The sequence below is a fragment of the Chiloscyllium plagiosum genome, chromosome 32 (genome assembly GCF_004010195.1).
Source record: "Chiloscyllium plagiosum isolate BGI_BamShark_2017 chromosome 32, ASM401019v2, whole genome shotgun sequence".
Classification (NCBI taxonomy): Eukaryota; Metazoa; Chordata; class Chondrichthyes; order Orectolobiformes; family Hemiscylliidae; genus Chiloscyllium; species Chiloscyllium plagiosum.
In genome coordinates, this window is record NC_057741.1 from 19,258,877 (window position 1) to 19,275,495 (window position 16,619).

General features: G+C 41.1%; 1 protein-coding gene across 11 annotated transcripts in view; it reads right to left on the bottom strand.

Annotated features, from left to right (window-relative positions):
- Positions 1–16,619, bottom strand: part of inpp4b (inositol polyphosphate-4-phosphatase type II B) — a 1,028,621-nt gene that overhangs the window by 536,826 nt on the left and 475,176 nt on the right. For 10 of the 11 annotated variants that reach the window (XR_006309059.1, XM_043674148.1, XM_043674147.1 and 7 more), the window contains one exon: positions 135–347. Coding sequence is in view for 10 of the 11 variants with exons in the window: in XM_043674148.1 (XP_043530083.1) it covers positions 135–347 (213 nt within the window). In the remaining variant the exon portion in view is untranslated. Of the gene's footprint in view, positions 1–134; positions 348–1,104; positions 1,193–16,619 lie in introns of those variants that run through there. The other variant, XM_043674152.1, reaches the window with a different exon arrangement.

Below are 16,619 nucleotides of genomic sequence, written 5' to 3' on the forward strand. Positions count from 1 at the left end.
CTGTATAATTAGAACATTGTAATTTCCAGTTTAATTTTAATCAGATCATTAGTCAAACCATAAATGTAGCCTTAAGGCTTTCAGATGGTTTAACTCATTTTTAATCAGAAAGTATCATGCACTGTAAATCTTACTTATCAGTGGAGATTGTATCTCTGGTAGAGGAAGAATCTGGTGGATTCCATCTGGGCTTGTATTTGCTTTGATTTCCATGATGAATTGCTGGAGCTGTACAATTCTCCTTTGCAAACCTTCAGAGTTTGCCTCTCGGAGTGCTGCAATCCAGTCTTCACAGTCTGACTTTGAGACAGCCTCAAGATAAATCTCTGGCTCGCCACTCTGAAATTCTGCACTCAGAAAATCATTTAATACATTCAGTAATCGCGATTTTCACAAAAGGGTGACAGGATTAAAACAGTATACAGTAACATTAGCCATCTACCTTCCCTGCCAATGTTTCAAGTACCTAAAATACCTCTGAAAGCTATCTCTACTGTTTTTATAATCAATGCGCTTTCTCACAGTAGCACAGCAGTTCTTAAAGCAATTAAGAGAATACAAAACTAGGTGGCATACTTATCAAGAAAATACAACTCTGCAATAGCATTTGCTGTTCACCTGGGATCAGTAATGTCCATTTTCTTTGACTTTAATGTACTCAGCAACAGTGCTAGACAAAATTCTGGCAGAAAGTCCATGGGGATTTACTAAGGTGAATGTGCCCATTTTCTCAGCAATAAAAGCTGTCCTTTACACTTGGTTAACCTTCCACTCTTATCAGAGAGGTACTCATCAGTTTCTGATGGTAACAAGGTATGACAACTTCCATAAATTTTCAGGCAACAAGTTGTATAGGGAGTTACAGTCATTTCTGCTTCGTAAGGAATTTGCAGAGCAAGATATCACACTTAGTTAAGTGTAGGATAGCCATTGAATTCATGCAACTATCCAGCTACCTTCTTATGCTTAAGTATCCAAATAAATAAACAATGATGATATTTGATACATTTGTTTCAAAAGATGCAAACTTCACCAGGAATTGGGAGTCTGGCCATTCAGTCATTGTCAGATAAGATATGAATTTATTGTGATGCTTAGCCTTACCAATCAAGGAAGAACCTACAGTTCAACGCAACTCCAAGCAAATCCCTTACAGCACTGCATTTGTGTGTAAACTTCAATTTCAAATTCAGCCAATAATTCATGAAACTGCAATCTTTTGTAAATGTCAACTCCATCACAATGCATGTCTGTGGCTTAGGAAACCTATTCAACTGACAGTCATTTCACAATATAAAGTGCACCATTCACTTGTATAAATCACTGTTTTACTCAGAGACAGGCACAATGCAGGCACTTAATTTTAGCCAAAAACATCTGGAGCAAATCTACTACGATTGAATCTACCCCCAATTTTACAAGCTGCCTGATGCTATTTTCTATACGAGGAATGAATAATGAACAACCAATCTGATCCAATCAATTTCCCACCAGGTAGAATAGATTAAAATGATGCACGATGAGATCACTATTGCACCTGTGACTATCTTTAAGCAGAGAGGCAGATGCTACTTGAAATTTCCCTAATTATTTTATTTTATTGAAATACCATTTAACATGTCAAGAATGATTGATTACATTGAGCATTTGACTTGATTAAGATATCAGAACTAGAGAATAACACACAATGAACAATTTCAATAAGATGCTTCTGAAAAGATAATGCATTAAGTCATATGAAAGAAGTTAGTTTAAATTTTTTATTTCATCAAGCCACTCATCTTTATAACTTCTTTGAACAAGACCACCATTTTAGGACTAGACCAAAGACTGCGTTTGGAAAGATTTTCTTCCTGAAGAACTAGTTGAGTTTGTCCAATGCACTGTTCACAGTAGCCAACACAGAATTTTGTACACATAACCTGAAGTCCCAAAGGAAGCTTCCCAGTGTTTAAAGGAATGTCTATTGACATGTTAATTGATTTTGATTAAGTTTAGGTGTGGCTTCAGTTGCATTAAAAACTCAGCAAGAAAAATAACATAAGAAATAGGAGCAGGGGTAGGCCATTCAGCCCTTTAAGCCTATTATTCTATAAGATCTTGGCTGATATGCCACAGGCCTCAATTCCTTTGCTGTGTTTTCACAGCCCTCAACTCCTTGATATTTCAAGAATCTACCAACCTACTTTTTAGATACCTTCAGTGATCGAGCCTCCACAACTCTCTGGGTTAAAAATTTCGAGATGCTCTACTGTTTGAAAGAAATTCTTGTACATCTGAGTGTTCCCTTATTCTGGAATAACATCCCTTAGTTTGAGATTCCACCACTAGTGGAAACATCTACCCCTCAGAACCAATATGATTTAAATAAGATCACCCTTCATTCTTTTAAACTCTAACGAATAAAGGCTAAATCCTAGCCCTAACCTGTTTAGCCATTCTTGATACTTCAACTAATTCATTCCAGGAATCAGCGTAGTGAACCTCTTTTTAACAGCCTACAATGCCAGTATATCCTTTCTTAAACAGGGAACCAAAGCTGTACACGGAATTCCAGTTGGGTCCACACCAGCACTCTGTACAGTTGTATCAAGACTTTCCAGTTTGTAAGCTCCAAAATTCCATTTGCCTTCTTGATTACTTGTTTAATCTGCATACTATTATTTAAACACATGTTTCACGCACAAGAAAACCCAGATTGCTCTGTGTTTCACTTTTTTGGAGTCTCTCTTCATTTAAATGATCTATTTGGATTCTTCCCACCAAACTGCATGAACTCTCACATTCCCACATTAAACTCAATTTGCTAAGATTTCCCCCCCCCTTAACCTATCAATATTCCTGTGTAGCATCCCTATGTCCTCATCATAACATGTCCTCCCAACTACTTTTCTATCATCAGTATATCTGGATACTTACACTCTGCACCCTATTCCAACTCATTAATATAGATAATACCTAAATGAGGTCCTAGGACTCTTGTGATCCTTGTGACACCTCATTAGTTAAGGAATTTCTAACCTGAAAAAGACCCATTAATGCCCATTTTGTGTGTTAAACAAGCCTTACTCTATGTTAGTATTTTACCCAAAGAAGTACCATGAGCTCTAACCTTGTACAATCAATTTTTTTACGTGGAAATTTATCAAATGCCTTCTTCAAATCCAAATACATTGCATCATTTATTACTTTGCAAGGAATAAGGCAAAGATATCACAAAAGGGCCAGTTTTCCCAGGAAGATTAAGTCAAGAAGCCTCCCAACCCCACGATCCATCTCCTTAAAGACCCCTGCCTACTATATTTACCCAGCATCTTTTAAGGCAGGCAGATGATCATGTCAGCATAGACCTTCCATCTCCATTTGCTGGGGCATTGTTTTACTTTTAATGATAAATATATCAGGCTCTCAAACCGTCAGCTATACATCTGTTCTCCCTCATAGCCTCATTTCCCTTCATATCTTCCATGCTCTCTCATACCTCTAAGTATCTTCCATTGCCATTCACCCACTATCAAGACTGGGCAGACACTGTGATGTCTTTGAAATGGTTAATTAAAATAATAAGCTAACAAACCAAGCTCTTTTAAAGAGATTAGCATATTAAAAACACTCCTTCAAAAAATCATTCCAAAAAATTTAAATCCTCTCAAATGGTCTATCTGCTGTAAAAGCAAACATACATTAATTTCCCTAACCATAAATATATCTAATGCTTTAATGACATCTAAAGCTTTCAATGTATCATATATAGCCCTTGGCTAAGATGTGATTTTGACCTGTTAGGACTCTGCCAAGCATTCATAATGGGCTCAGCTACAATAACAAATCCTGGGAAATATAAACAATGGAGTTCATTAATAGTGAGAAAACAAATGGCTTTTAATGGCCTGAGTTTCACCACATATCCGATCAACCAAAGCAGTCAAGGACAAAGGGGAGCTTCTGTGCGAAGTGAATGCCACAAAGCTATTTACTTCTATCATTTTAAAATGACTGGGCATTTAAATCACTTCAGACTATTACACAAGATCCCAATCACTGCAATAAAAATACATCTAATTACAATACTTTCTAACTACTGAACCTAAAATGAAAAAATGTTTTTAAAAATTTATATTTAAGACTCTGTTGACAAAAGAATTCCAAGAGAAAATGACATTTTTCCTCACTCCTCACTTGTACGTAGGGTTCTCCTGTGGCTCACATCTGCTTTTAAAGGCCATGAAGTCTAAGCATTCACTCAAGGGACCAAATCCCTGGGTATTAAAAAGCCCACTCCCATATTGGAGTCATCAAGCTTGTGAGGGCTGTGTGCAGGTGGGCTACTTGTATCCTCAATCAGTATTATGAAATAGCAAAACTAGTCACTTGTGAGATCCTTTTTTTAAAAAAACATGCTGATTTATTCTTGTATGCCGTAAGATACAAAAAATTGGTGCTAGGGAATTTTTTCTTTTGAAAGCAAAGAGCCAACAATATATTCTTCACCAAGTATAGCATAGATTATTTAAGTCCAATGATACCCTATACTTTTAGTGTCAATACGTTCAGTCTTTCACTCCATCATTCTGAACTCGGTTTGAATACTGATTCCAGAGTCCAGAGTATGCCATTCCATCTTTTACTCAATCTCCTATTATATCAATATGGTCTAGAAATAAAGACAGTTGGAAATGGAAATTGCTGGAGAAAGTCAGCAGATCTGGCAGCAGGTGTGGAGAAGAAATTGAGTTTCTCAAGTAACTTCTGTTTTTGTTTCAGATTTCCAGCATCTGCAATTCTATTTAACTTATTATAGTAGGAAATGGCTGTACTTTTAATACTGAAGTTATTTTTGGGCCCTGAAGTGGCAGCAGTTATGATCATGACCTGATGTGTGGTCCTCAAATTTTTCCAGAGTCTTTCCATTGTTGGAAAGCTTGGGTGATAGCAAAATATTATGACAGAGGCCTGTTCTCAGTCATCTACAACTGACAATATATTTCACATATATTTGTTGACCATTTGGGTGAGCAATGTGGAAAACACTGGCATTTATTTCTTTAGCAACCCCAAAATGGTAGTAAGGCCTTTCATGCTCATCATGCCTCCATAATGATGTTGAGTTGAGAACTTTAGAATATTGGCCAAATACCAATGGAGGAAAGTATTACATTTCCAAGTTGAGATCGTACATGGTGTAGCAGCAAATTTGGAAGTAAAGTTTTCTCACTCATGCCTTTTCAAATGATAAAGATTGCGAGTTTGCAAAACGATGCTGAGTTGTAAGGTTCACGTGGAGACAGGCGGAGCGCACGTTGAGCAAGAGTGGACATGGGACTGCTGAGTAAGTAAAGTGATATATTTGGGTGGTTGCGATGTCCGAAACACTACTTAGGTATAGGTAGTGTTTCCCACCAATCCTCCTCCCCGATCAAAAAAAAAAGGTTTTGCACTCCAGATTGGTAAGGTAACTAGATTTTTCTCTTTATTTTTCTACAGTCTCTTTGGCAATTTAGAATAGTAGGAATGGCGGTTAGGGCAGTTGAATGTTACCCTGCAAAATGTGGGAGATAAGGGTCACCTGCTGACTTCCTTTCCGGAAGTGCACCCAACTCCAGCTCTTCAAAACCACTTTCGGAAACTGGAGCTGGAGCTGGATGAACTTTGGATCATTTGGGAGGCAGAGGGGGTTATTGAAAGGAGTTACAGAGAGGTAGTCACACCTCAGGTGCAAGAAAAAGGCAGATGGGTTACAATTAGAGGACGGAAAGGGAACCGGCAGAAAGTGCAGGGAACTCCTGTGGCCATTCCCCTCAATAACAAGTATATCCCTTTGGATACTTTTGGGGAGGATGACTTAACAGGGATAAGCCATAGGGTACAGTCACTGGCACAGAGTCTGTCCCTGTTGCTCAGAAGGGAATGATTGAGATAAGCAGAGCATTAGTCATTGGGGACTCCATAGTTTGGGGGACAGATAGGAGATTCTGTGGGAACGAGAGAGACTCAATGGTTGGTGTGTTGCCTCTGAGGTGTCAGGGTTTGTGATGTCTCAGATCATGTTTTTGGGATCCTTGAGGGGGAGAGGGAGGGGGAGCAGCCCCCAGTTGTGGTCCACATCGGCACTAACGACGTAGGTAGGAAAAGGGATGGGGATTTAAGGCAGAAATTCAGGGAGCTAGGGTGGAAGCTTAGCGTTAAAACAAACAAGAGTTGTTACCTCTGGTTTGTTGCCTGTGTCATGTGCTAGCAAGGCAAGGCATAGGGAGAGAGAGGAGTTGAACACGTGGTTACAGGGATGGTGCAGGAGGGTGGGTTTCGGATATCTGGATTATTGGGTCTCTTTCTGGGATAGGTGGGACCTCTACAAACAAGATGGTCTTCACCTGAACCAGAGGGGGCCAAAATCCTGGGGTGATAAGGTCAGAAATAAGGTGTCAAGGTCACGAGAGAGTTCACCGGCAAGCAGGAAGGTGGTTTGAAGTGTACCTACTTCAACGCTAGTAGCATCCAGAATAAGGTGGGTGAATTTGCAGCATGGGTTGATACCTGGGACTTTGATGTTGTGGCCATTTTGGAGTCATGGGTAGGGCAGGAACAGGAATGGTTGTTGCAGGTTCCGGGATTTAGATGCTTCAGTAAGAATAGAGAAGATGATAAAAGAGGGGGAGGTGTGGCATTGTTAGTCAAGGACAGTATTACAGTGGCAGAAGGGATGTTTGAGGACTCATTTACTGAGGTAGTATGGGCTGAGGTTAGAAACAGGAAAGGAGAGGTCACCCTGTTGGGAGTTTTCTATCGGCCTCTGAATAGTTCCAGAGTTGTAGAGGAAAGGATAGCAAAGATAATTCTTGATAGGAGCAAGAGTAACAGGGTAGTTGTTATGAGGATTTTAACTTTCCAAATATTGACTGGGAATACAATAGTTTGAGGACTTTAGATGGTCAGTTCTTGTTGAATGTGTGCAGGATGGTTTCCTGACAGTATGTAGACAAGCCAACAAAGGGTGAGGCCACATTGGATTTGGCACTGGATGAACCTGGCCAGGTGTTAGATTTTGAGGTAGGTGAGCACTTTGGTGATCATGACCATAATTCGTTATGTTCACTTTAGCGATGGAAAGGGAAAAGTTATATACTGGAGGGCAAGAGTTATAGCTGGGGTAAAGGCAATTATGATGTGATTAGGCAAGATTTGGATGCATTGGATGGTGAAGGAAACTGCAGGGGATGGACATAATTGAAATGTGGAGCTTATTCAAAGGACAGCTTCTGAGTGTTCTTGATAAGTATGTGCCTGTCAGGCAGGGAGGAAGTGGTCGAGTGAGGGAACCATGGTTTACTAAAGAAGTTGAAGGTCTTGTCAAGAGGAAAAAAGAAGGCTAATGTTAGGATGAGACATGAAGGCTCAGTTAGGGCACTTGAGATGAGCCAGGAAGAACCTAAGCAGAGAGCTAAGAAGAGCCAACAGGGGACATGAGCAATGGAAGATAGGATCAAGGAAAACCCTAAAGCTTTCTATAGGTATATCAGGAACAAAAGAATGACTAGAGTAAAATTAGGGCCAATCAAGGATAGTAGTGAGAAGTTGTGCATGGAGTCCAAGCAGACAGGGGAAGTGCTAAATAAATATTTTTCATCAGTATTCAACTGGAAAAAGACAACGTTGTCGAGGAAAATACTCAGATACAGGCTATTCGACTACACGGGATTGAGTTTCACACGGAAGAGGCGTTAGCAATTCTGGAAAGTGTGAAAATAGATAAATCCTGTGGGCCGGATGGGATTTATCCTAGGATTCCCTACGAAGCTAGGGAGGAGATTGCAGAGCCTATGGCTTTGATCTTTATGTCATCATTGTCTACAGGAACAGTGCTAGAATACTGGAGGATAGCAACTGTTGTCCCTTTGTTCAAGGAAGGGTGGAAGGGTGTAGAGGCAACCCTCTAATTATGGACCAGTGAGCCCCATGTCAGTTGTCAGTAAAGTGTTGGAGAAGGTTATAAGAGATAGGATTTATAATCATCTCAATAGGAATAAGTTGATTAGGAATAATCAACATGATTTTGTGAAGAGAAGATCGTGCCTCACAAACCTTATTCAGTTCTTTGAGATGGTGACCAAATAGATGGATGAGGGTAAAGCAGTTGATGTGGTATATATGGATTTCAGTAAGGTGTTTGATAAAATTTCCCACGGTAGGCTATTGTACAAAATACGGAGGCATGGGATTGAGGGGGATTTAGCAGTTTGGATCAGAAATTGGCTAGAGGAAATAAGACAGAGGGTGATAGTTGATGGGAAATGTTCATCCTGGAGTTCAGTTACTAGTGGTGTACCGCAAGGATCTGTTTTGGGGCCACTGCTGTTTGCCATTTTTATAAATGACCTAGATGAGGGCGTAGAAGAATGGTTTAGTACATTTGTGGAAGACACTAAGATTGGTGGAGTTGCCAAAGGATGTTGCAGGTCATACAGGAACATAGATAAGCTATTGAGCTAGGCTGAGAAGTGGCAAATGGACTTTAATGTGGAAATGTGTGAGGTGATTCACTTTGGAAAAAGCAACAGGAATAAAGAGTACTGGGCTAATTGCAAGATTCTTGGTCGTGTAGATGAGCAGAGAGATCTCGGCATCCTTGTACATAGATCCTTGAAAGTTGCCACCCAGGTTGATAAGGTTGTTAAGAAGGCATATGCGCATTGCCTGCAACAGTGTTTACTGTGGAAAAGGACATGGAAGATATAGAATGTAGGGACATTGATGGTGACATCTTAAAAAATGTCCATATTACAAAGGAGAAAGTATTGAATGCCTTGAAACACATAAAAGTGGATAAATCCCCAGAACCTGATCAGGTGTACCCTAGAATTCTGTGGGAAGCTAGAGAAGTGATTGCTAGTCCCCTTACTGAGATATTTGTATCATCATTAGTCACAGGTGAGATACCGGAAGACTGGAAGTTGGCTAACATGGTGCCACTGTTTAATAAGGGTGTTAAGGACAAGCCAGAAAACTATAGACGTCAGTGGTGGGCAAGTTGTTGAAGGAAATCCTGAGGGACAGGATGTATTTAGAAAGGCAAGGACTGATTAGGGATAGTCAACATGGCTTTGTGCGTGGGAAATCATGTCTCACAAACTTGATTGAGTTTTTTGAAGAAGTAACAAAGAAGATTGATGAGGGCAGACCGGTGGATGTGATCTATGTGGACTTCAGAAAGGCGCTTGACAAGGTTCCCCATGGGAGACTGGTTTGATTCCAAAGCAAGATGAGACCTCATGGAATACAGAGAGAACTAGCCATTTGGATACAGAACTGGCTCAAAGGTAGAAGACAGACTGGAGGCCTGTGACCAGTGGAGTGCCACAAGGATCGGTGCTGGGTCCACTACTTTTCATCATTTACATAAATGATTTGGATGTGAGCATAAGAGGTACAGTTAGTAAATTTGCAGATGACACCAAAATTGGAGGTGTGGACAGCGAAGAAGGTTACCTCAGATTACAACAGGATCTTGATCAGATGAGGCAATGGACTAAGAAGTGGCAGGTGGAGTTTAATTTAGATAATTGTGAGGTGCTGCATTTTTTGAAAGCAAATCTTAGGAGGAACTTATACACTTAATGGTATAAAGTACAAGGGAGTGTTGCTGAACAAAGATACCTTGGAGTGCAGGTTCATAGCTCATTGAAAGTGGAGTCACAGATAGATAGGATAGTGAAGAAGGCGTTTGGTATGCATTCCTTTATTGGTCAGAGTACTGAGTACAGGAGTTGGGAGGTCATGTTGCAGCTGTACGGGACATTGATTAGACCACTTTTGGAATATTGCGTGCAATTCTGGTCTCCTTCCTATTGGAAAGATGTTGTGAAACTTGAAAGGGGTTAAGAAAAGATTTACAAGGATGTTGCCAGGGTTGGAGGCTTTGAGCTATGGGGAAAGGCTGAATAGGCTGGGGCTGCTTTCCCTGAAATGTCAGAGGCTGAGGGGGTGACCTTATAGAGGTTTATAAAATCATGAAAGGCATGGATAGGATAAATAGACAAGGTCTTTTCCCTGGAATGGGGAAGCCCATAACTGGAGGGCATACGTTTCGGGTGAGAGGGGAAAGATATACCTATGGGGCGACTTTTTCATGCAGAGGGTGGTGCGTGTATGGAGTGAGCTGCCAGAGCAAGTAGTGGAGTCTGGTACAATTGCAGCATTTGAAAGGCTTCTGGATGGGTATATGAATAGGAAAGATTTAGAGGGATATGGGCCAAGTGCTAGCAAATGGGACTACATTAGGTTAGGATAGCTAGCCAGCATGGATGATTTGGAACGAAGGAACTGTTTTCATGCTATTCATCTCTATATGGACATCGCTGGTTGGACCAGCATTTATTACCCATCTTTATTGGGAAAATGGTGTTGAACTGCCATTTGGGAAAATGGTGTTGAACTGCTGCAGTCCATTTGCTGTGGGTATACTCACAATGCCATTAGGGAGGGGATTCCAGGATTTTGGTCCAGCAACACTGAAGGTACAGTGGATACATTTCTAAATCCTGATGGTGAATCCATTGGAAGGGAACTTGCAGGTGGCAGTATTCCCATGTATCTGAAGGACTAGCTCTTCTTGATGGTAATGATGATGGATTTGCTATCTCAGGAACCTTGGTGAATTTCTGTAGTGGATTTTATAGATGGTACACCCTGCTGCTACTGCGCATCGAGGTGGAGGAACTAAATGTTGTGGACATAACATAGTGAGCTGCTTATCTTGGATGGTGTCAAGCTTCTTGAGTGTTGCTAGAGCTGCACTCATCCAGGCAAGTGGGAGTATTCTATCACACTGCTGAGTTGCACCTTGTAGATGATGGACCATCTTTAATGTTCAGGAGGTGAACTACTCACTACATGATTCCTAGTCTGTTTTCCTCTTGCAGCCACAGTACTAATTTGTCCAGTCCAATTCGGCTATTGGTCAATGGTAACTCCCGGGATATTGATAGGGGAAATTTAGTGATGGTGATGCTATTGAATATCCAAGAGTGATAGTTAGATTATCTCTTATCGGAGATAGTCATTGCCTGGCACTTGTGTGCCATGAGTGTTATTTGTCACTTGTCAGCTCAAACCTGGATATTGTCCAGGGTTTTCTGCATTTGGACGGGGTCTGCTTCAGTACCTCAGAAGTTGCAAATATTGCTGAACATGGTGCAGACATCAACCAACATTCCAACCTCCAAAATTACATTGGAAGGAAGGCACACACATGAAGAAATTAGATTAGATTAGATTACTTACAGTGTGGAAACAGGCCCTTCGGCCCAACAAGTCCACACCGACCCGCCGAAGCGAAACCCACCCATACCCCTATTACCCCTTACCTAACACTACGGGCAATTTAGTATAGCCAATTCACCTGGCCCTGCACATATTTGGACTGTGGGAGGAAACCGGAGCACCCGGAGGAAACCCACGCTGACACGGGGAGAACGTGCAAACTCCACACAGTTAGTCGCCTGAGGCGGGAATTGAACCCGGGTCTCTGGCGCTGTGAGGCAGCAGTGCTAACCACTGTGCCACCGTGCCGCCCACATCTAAGCTATCTAAGAATAGCTTAGATAAATAAAAAAGGTAAGAGAGATGCAAGATAGGACATTGAAGCAATAGAGAATGAGGCTGGAGAATTAGTATGAGGAACAAAGAAATGGCAGAGGAACTTAATAGGCACTTTGCATCAGTTTTCACAGTGGATGACACTAGCAGCATACCAGAACTTCAATTAAGTCGGAAGTAGTGGTGAATGTTGTGTCCATCACTAAGGACACGGTGTTGGGGAAGCTGAAAGATCTGAAGGTGGATAAATCACCCAGACAAGAATGACTACACACAGAGTTCTGAAGGAGATTGCTAACAAGATTGTAGAGACACCAGTATTGATCTTTCAGGAATCACTGGAGTCAGAGAGGTTCCCAGAGGACTGGAAAATGGTTAATCATTTAAGGACGGAGTGAGGGAGAAGACAGGATACTACAGGCCTGTTAGCCAGACCTCAATCATTGGTAAGATTTTCAATTATTTTGGATAAGATTGCAGAGTAGTTGGAAATGCATTGTAAAATAGGGCTGAGTCAGCACAGCTTCATCAAGGGGAGATCATGCATAACAAATCTGATAGAAGTCTTTGAGATGGTAATGAGCAGGTTAGACAATGGAGAGCCAGTGGACGTGCTTTATTTGGATTTCCAAAAGGCCTTTGATAATGTGTCACGCAGGAGGCTGCTAAATAAGAGTCCATGGTGTTAGGGGCAAGGTACTGGTATAGATAGAGGATTGGCTGACTGGCAGAAGGTTGAGAGTAGAGACAAAGGAGCTGTTTTTTTCACAATGGCAGCCAGTGACATGTCCAATTCCACAGGAGTCCATGTGTTACTATAACTAGTCCCACCTGCCTGCATTTGGCCCATATCCCTTCAAACCTTTCCTATTCACATACTTATCCAAATGTCTTTGAAATGTTGTAACTTTACCTGCATCCACCACTTCCTCTGGAAGTTCATTTCACACTCAAACCACTGTATAAAAATGTTGCTCCTTATGTCCTTTTTAAATTTTCTCCTCTGACCTTAAAAATATGCCCCCTAGTTTTGAACTCTTGTGCCTTTGGAAATGACCTTATTTATCTTATCTATGCCCCTCATGATTTTACAAACCTCTATAAGGTCACCCCTCATAGCACAAGAATAGTGAAATATTTAATTTCTCAAAGTGGCTGTTTGGTTGGAACTCATCACCTGTGCAAAGAAATCAAGTTTTTATTAAGATAAATTCCTAATCTCATCAGTACCCTTATTATTATACAATCATTTCATAAGAATGTCCAAAGGCAGCCAGCGAGTAGTCGAGTTCCACAGGGGTCTGTGGTGTTACCATAACTATTCACATCAAACATTAATGATCTGGGATGAAGGAACTGTGGGAATTGTTGCTAAGTTTACAGATGATACAAAGATAGGTGGAGGGACAGGTAGTGCTGAGGAAGCGGGGAGATTGCAAAAGGACTTGAAGTGGCGAGGAGGGTGGATAAAGAAGTGGCAGATGGAAAACAATGTAGTAAAGTGTGAGGTTAAGCACTTTGGTGCGAAGGATAGAAGCATGGACTATTTGCTGAATGGGAAAAGGGTTCAGAAATCTGAAGCACAAAGGGACTTGGGAGTCCTTGTTCAGGATGCTCTTAAGGTTAATATGCAGGTTGAGTTGGCAATTGGGAAGGCAAATGCAATATTATCTTTCGTTTCAAGAGGGGTATAGTATAAGAACAGAGATATAGTGCTCAGGCTGAATAAGGCTCTGGTCAGATCACATTTGGAATATTGAGAGCAGTTTTGAGCTACTTATCTAAGGAACGATGTGTTAGTGTTAGACAGGGTCCAAAGAAGATTCACAAGAATGATCCCAAGGATGAAAGGCTCATTACATGAGCAGTAATTGAGGTGTTTGGGTCTGTACTCAGTGGAGTTTAGAAAGAGGGATGGTCTCACTTACACAACTTACACAATACTGACAAGCCTGGATAGATTCGATATGGAAAAGGTGTTTCACTAGTAGGAGAGATGGCATGGTGGCTCAGTGGTTAGCATTGCTGCCTCACAGATCCAGGGACCAAGGTTCAAATCCAGCTTCGGGTGACTGTCTGTGTAGAGTCTGCACATTCTCCCTGTGTCTGTGTGGGTTTCCTCTGGGTGCTCCAGTTTTCTCCCACTGTCCAAAGATGTCCTCAGCCCATTGGCTCATCTGATTCAACTGGATCTGCAAACTTACTAACTATACCTCCTACGTTCACATCCAAATCATTTATATACAGAGCAGTGGACCCAGTATCGAACCTTGTTGCGCAACACTGTTCAGAGATAGACCTCTATTTAAGACAGAGATAGATGGATTTTTGATTCATAAGGGGATTAAGAATTACAGGGAGAAGGCAGAAGAATGGGATTGAGAAACATATCAGTTATGATCATATAGGACAGCAGATCTGGTGGACCAAATGGCCTAATTCTGCTCCTTATATCTTAAGGAATGACCTTGTAGATGTTCAAGAGGATTAGCAACATTCGTAGCAAGATATATAAAACAAATGAGTGTCTCCAAGGAAGCAAGCCGCTACCTTGTAAAAATATAGTTGGAGGAAAGAAAATATTCATTCAAAACATGGAATTGTCTCCACTTATTTCAGTGTTCAATTCAGTTGCATATTCCCATCTGACAATTCCTACTTCAATATAACACCGACAGATGTGTAAAATCACAATTTTCTCTCTACTTCACAACCAAATTAATGAGCAGTGATGAACCAAGAGAGAGGAAAGCAAATCTAGCAGAAAATTGTATGCATTTGCATATGAAAATATCTCAGGATTTTGTGGTTTAAAGAATAAAAACATGTTTACATCCGTCCATACATGTTGATTATATACCCCTCTTTTAGTTGAGTAGACAGATAATAACTTTTGAGGTAGTGTTTCTGAATGCTGTGATCCCAACTGGTATCACGAGTGGGCAATTAAAACAGATCACAGGATAAAATCTGGTTTCATCAATTTTCGTTTCCCTCAACTTGGCAGCCTTTCACTGAAACCTAAGCACATCAGCCTGCAGATTCAGCTTTAACAATAAAACAGAAATTTATTATGCAAAAGAAATAACCACAAAATAAACTTAGCCATCTGAGTACAACACAGTTACAGTTAATAAATATACAGACATATTCTCTTTCTCAGTCCAATCTGCAGATTTGATGAACATTTTTTTTCCACTTCCTATAGAGTCATAGAGATCTACAGCACAGAGAAAGGCTCTCTGGCCAATCACCTCCACGCCAATCAAAAACAACCACCTGAGTATTCCAAACATATTTTCTAACTGTGTTCTCCTCTAGATTGTGGAAACAAAGTATAGACTTGGTGATCACTTCAAAAAGCACCAATGTTCTGTTTGCAAATAAGACTCTGTGCTTCTAGTTCCAACCATTTCAATATACCACCTTATTCCCTGGCCAACATCTCTGTCTCAGGATTGCTGCAGAGCTCCACCAATGTTCAGTGCAAGGTGAAACAACAGTACCTCATTTTCCACTTGCGAACTCTACAGCCTTCTCCACTCAATATTGAGTTCAATAACTTTAGGGCTTGAGACACCTTTTCCCATGTCCTTGCCCAACCACCATACACCAGGTCTTGTCATGACATGGTCTGCTATTAGCGAGTTTTGAGAAGATTTGTAGCTCAGGTTGAGGTTCTGGAAGTAGGTTTGCTCACTGAGCTGGAGATTTCATTTCCAGACGATTTTTCATCCCACTAGGTAACATCTTCAATGGACCTCAAAGCAAAGCACTGCTGATAATTCCTGCTTTCTATTTATATATTTGGGTTTCTTTGGGTTGGAGATGTCATTTCCTGTGAAGTCACTTCCAGTTCTTTTTCTCAGGGTGTGGTAGATGAGGTCTAACTCGAAGTGTTTGTTGATGGAGTTCCGGTTGGAATGCCATGTTTTGAGGAATTCTCGTCAGTGTCTTGTTTGAAAGCGGGTGTATGGGACTCCTTTGGCATCATGGTAGCCCACAAACCCAACAACACTCTAAAACAGCAGCTGATGAACTTGAAATACCCTATACAGACAACAAACAAAACTAATGTCATTTACAAAATACTGTGCAAGGACTGAAACAAACACTACATTGGACAAAAAGACTGAAAACTAGCCACAAGGATACATGAACACTTACTAGCCACAAAACAACATGACCCTCTCTAACTACTATCCTTACATATAGATAAGGAAGGACACCACTTCGACTGGGATATCACATCCATCCTAGGACAACCCAAACAAAGACACACACTAGAATTCCTAGAAGCATGGCATTCCAATCGGAACTCTATCAACAAACACAGCGAGTTAGACCCCATCTACCACCCCCTGAGAAAACGAACAGGAAGTGACCTCACCACACGAAATGACATCACCAACCCAAAGAAACCCAAACATATAAATAGAAAGCAGGATTTATCAGTAGTGCTTCGCCTGAGACCGACTGAAGATGTTACCTAGGAGTGTGACGAAATGTCTGGAAATGAATCCTCCAGCTCAGCGAGCAAACTGACATCCAGATGGTCTGCAATCACACACAAAAAATTGTAAGCCACTAATAGTCCCATTAGTAGCTATTCATTCTCCTAGGTTAATTGTTATCCACTCCTGTGAATGTCCAACTGTTCTTAGAGTCATAGAGTCATACAGATGCACAGCATGGAAACAGACCCTTCGGTCCAACCTGTCCATGCCGACCAGACATCCCAACCCAATCTAGTCCCACCTGCCAGCACACGGCCCATATTCCTCCAAACCCTTCCTATTCATACACCCATCCAAATGCCTCAAAATTTTGCAACTGTACCAGCCTCCACCACATCCTCTGGCAGCTCGTTCCATACACGTACCACCCTCTGCATGAAAACGTTACCCCTTAGGTTTCTTTGATATCTTTCCCCTCTCACCCTAAACCTATGCCCTCTGATTCTGGACTCCCCGACCCCAGAGAAAAGACTTTGTCTATTTATCCTATCCATGCCCCTCATAATTTTG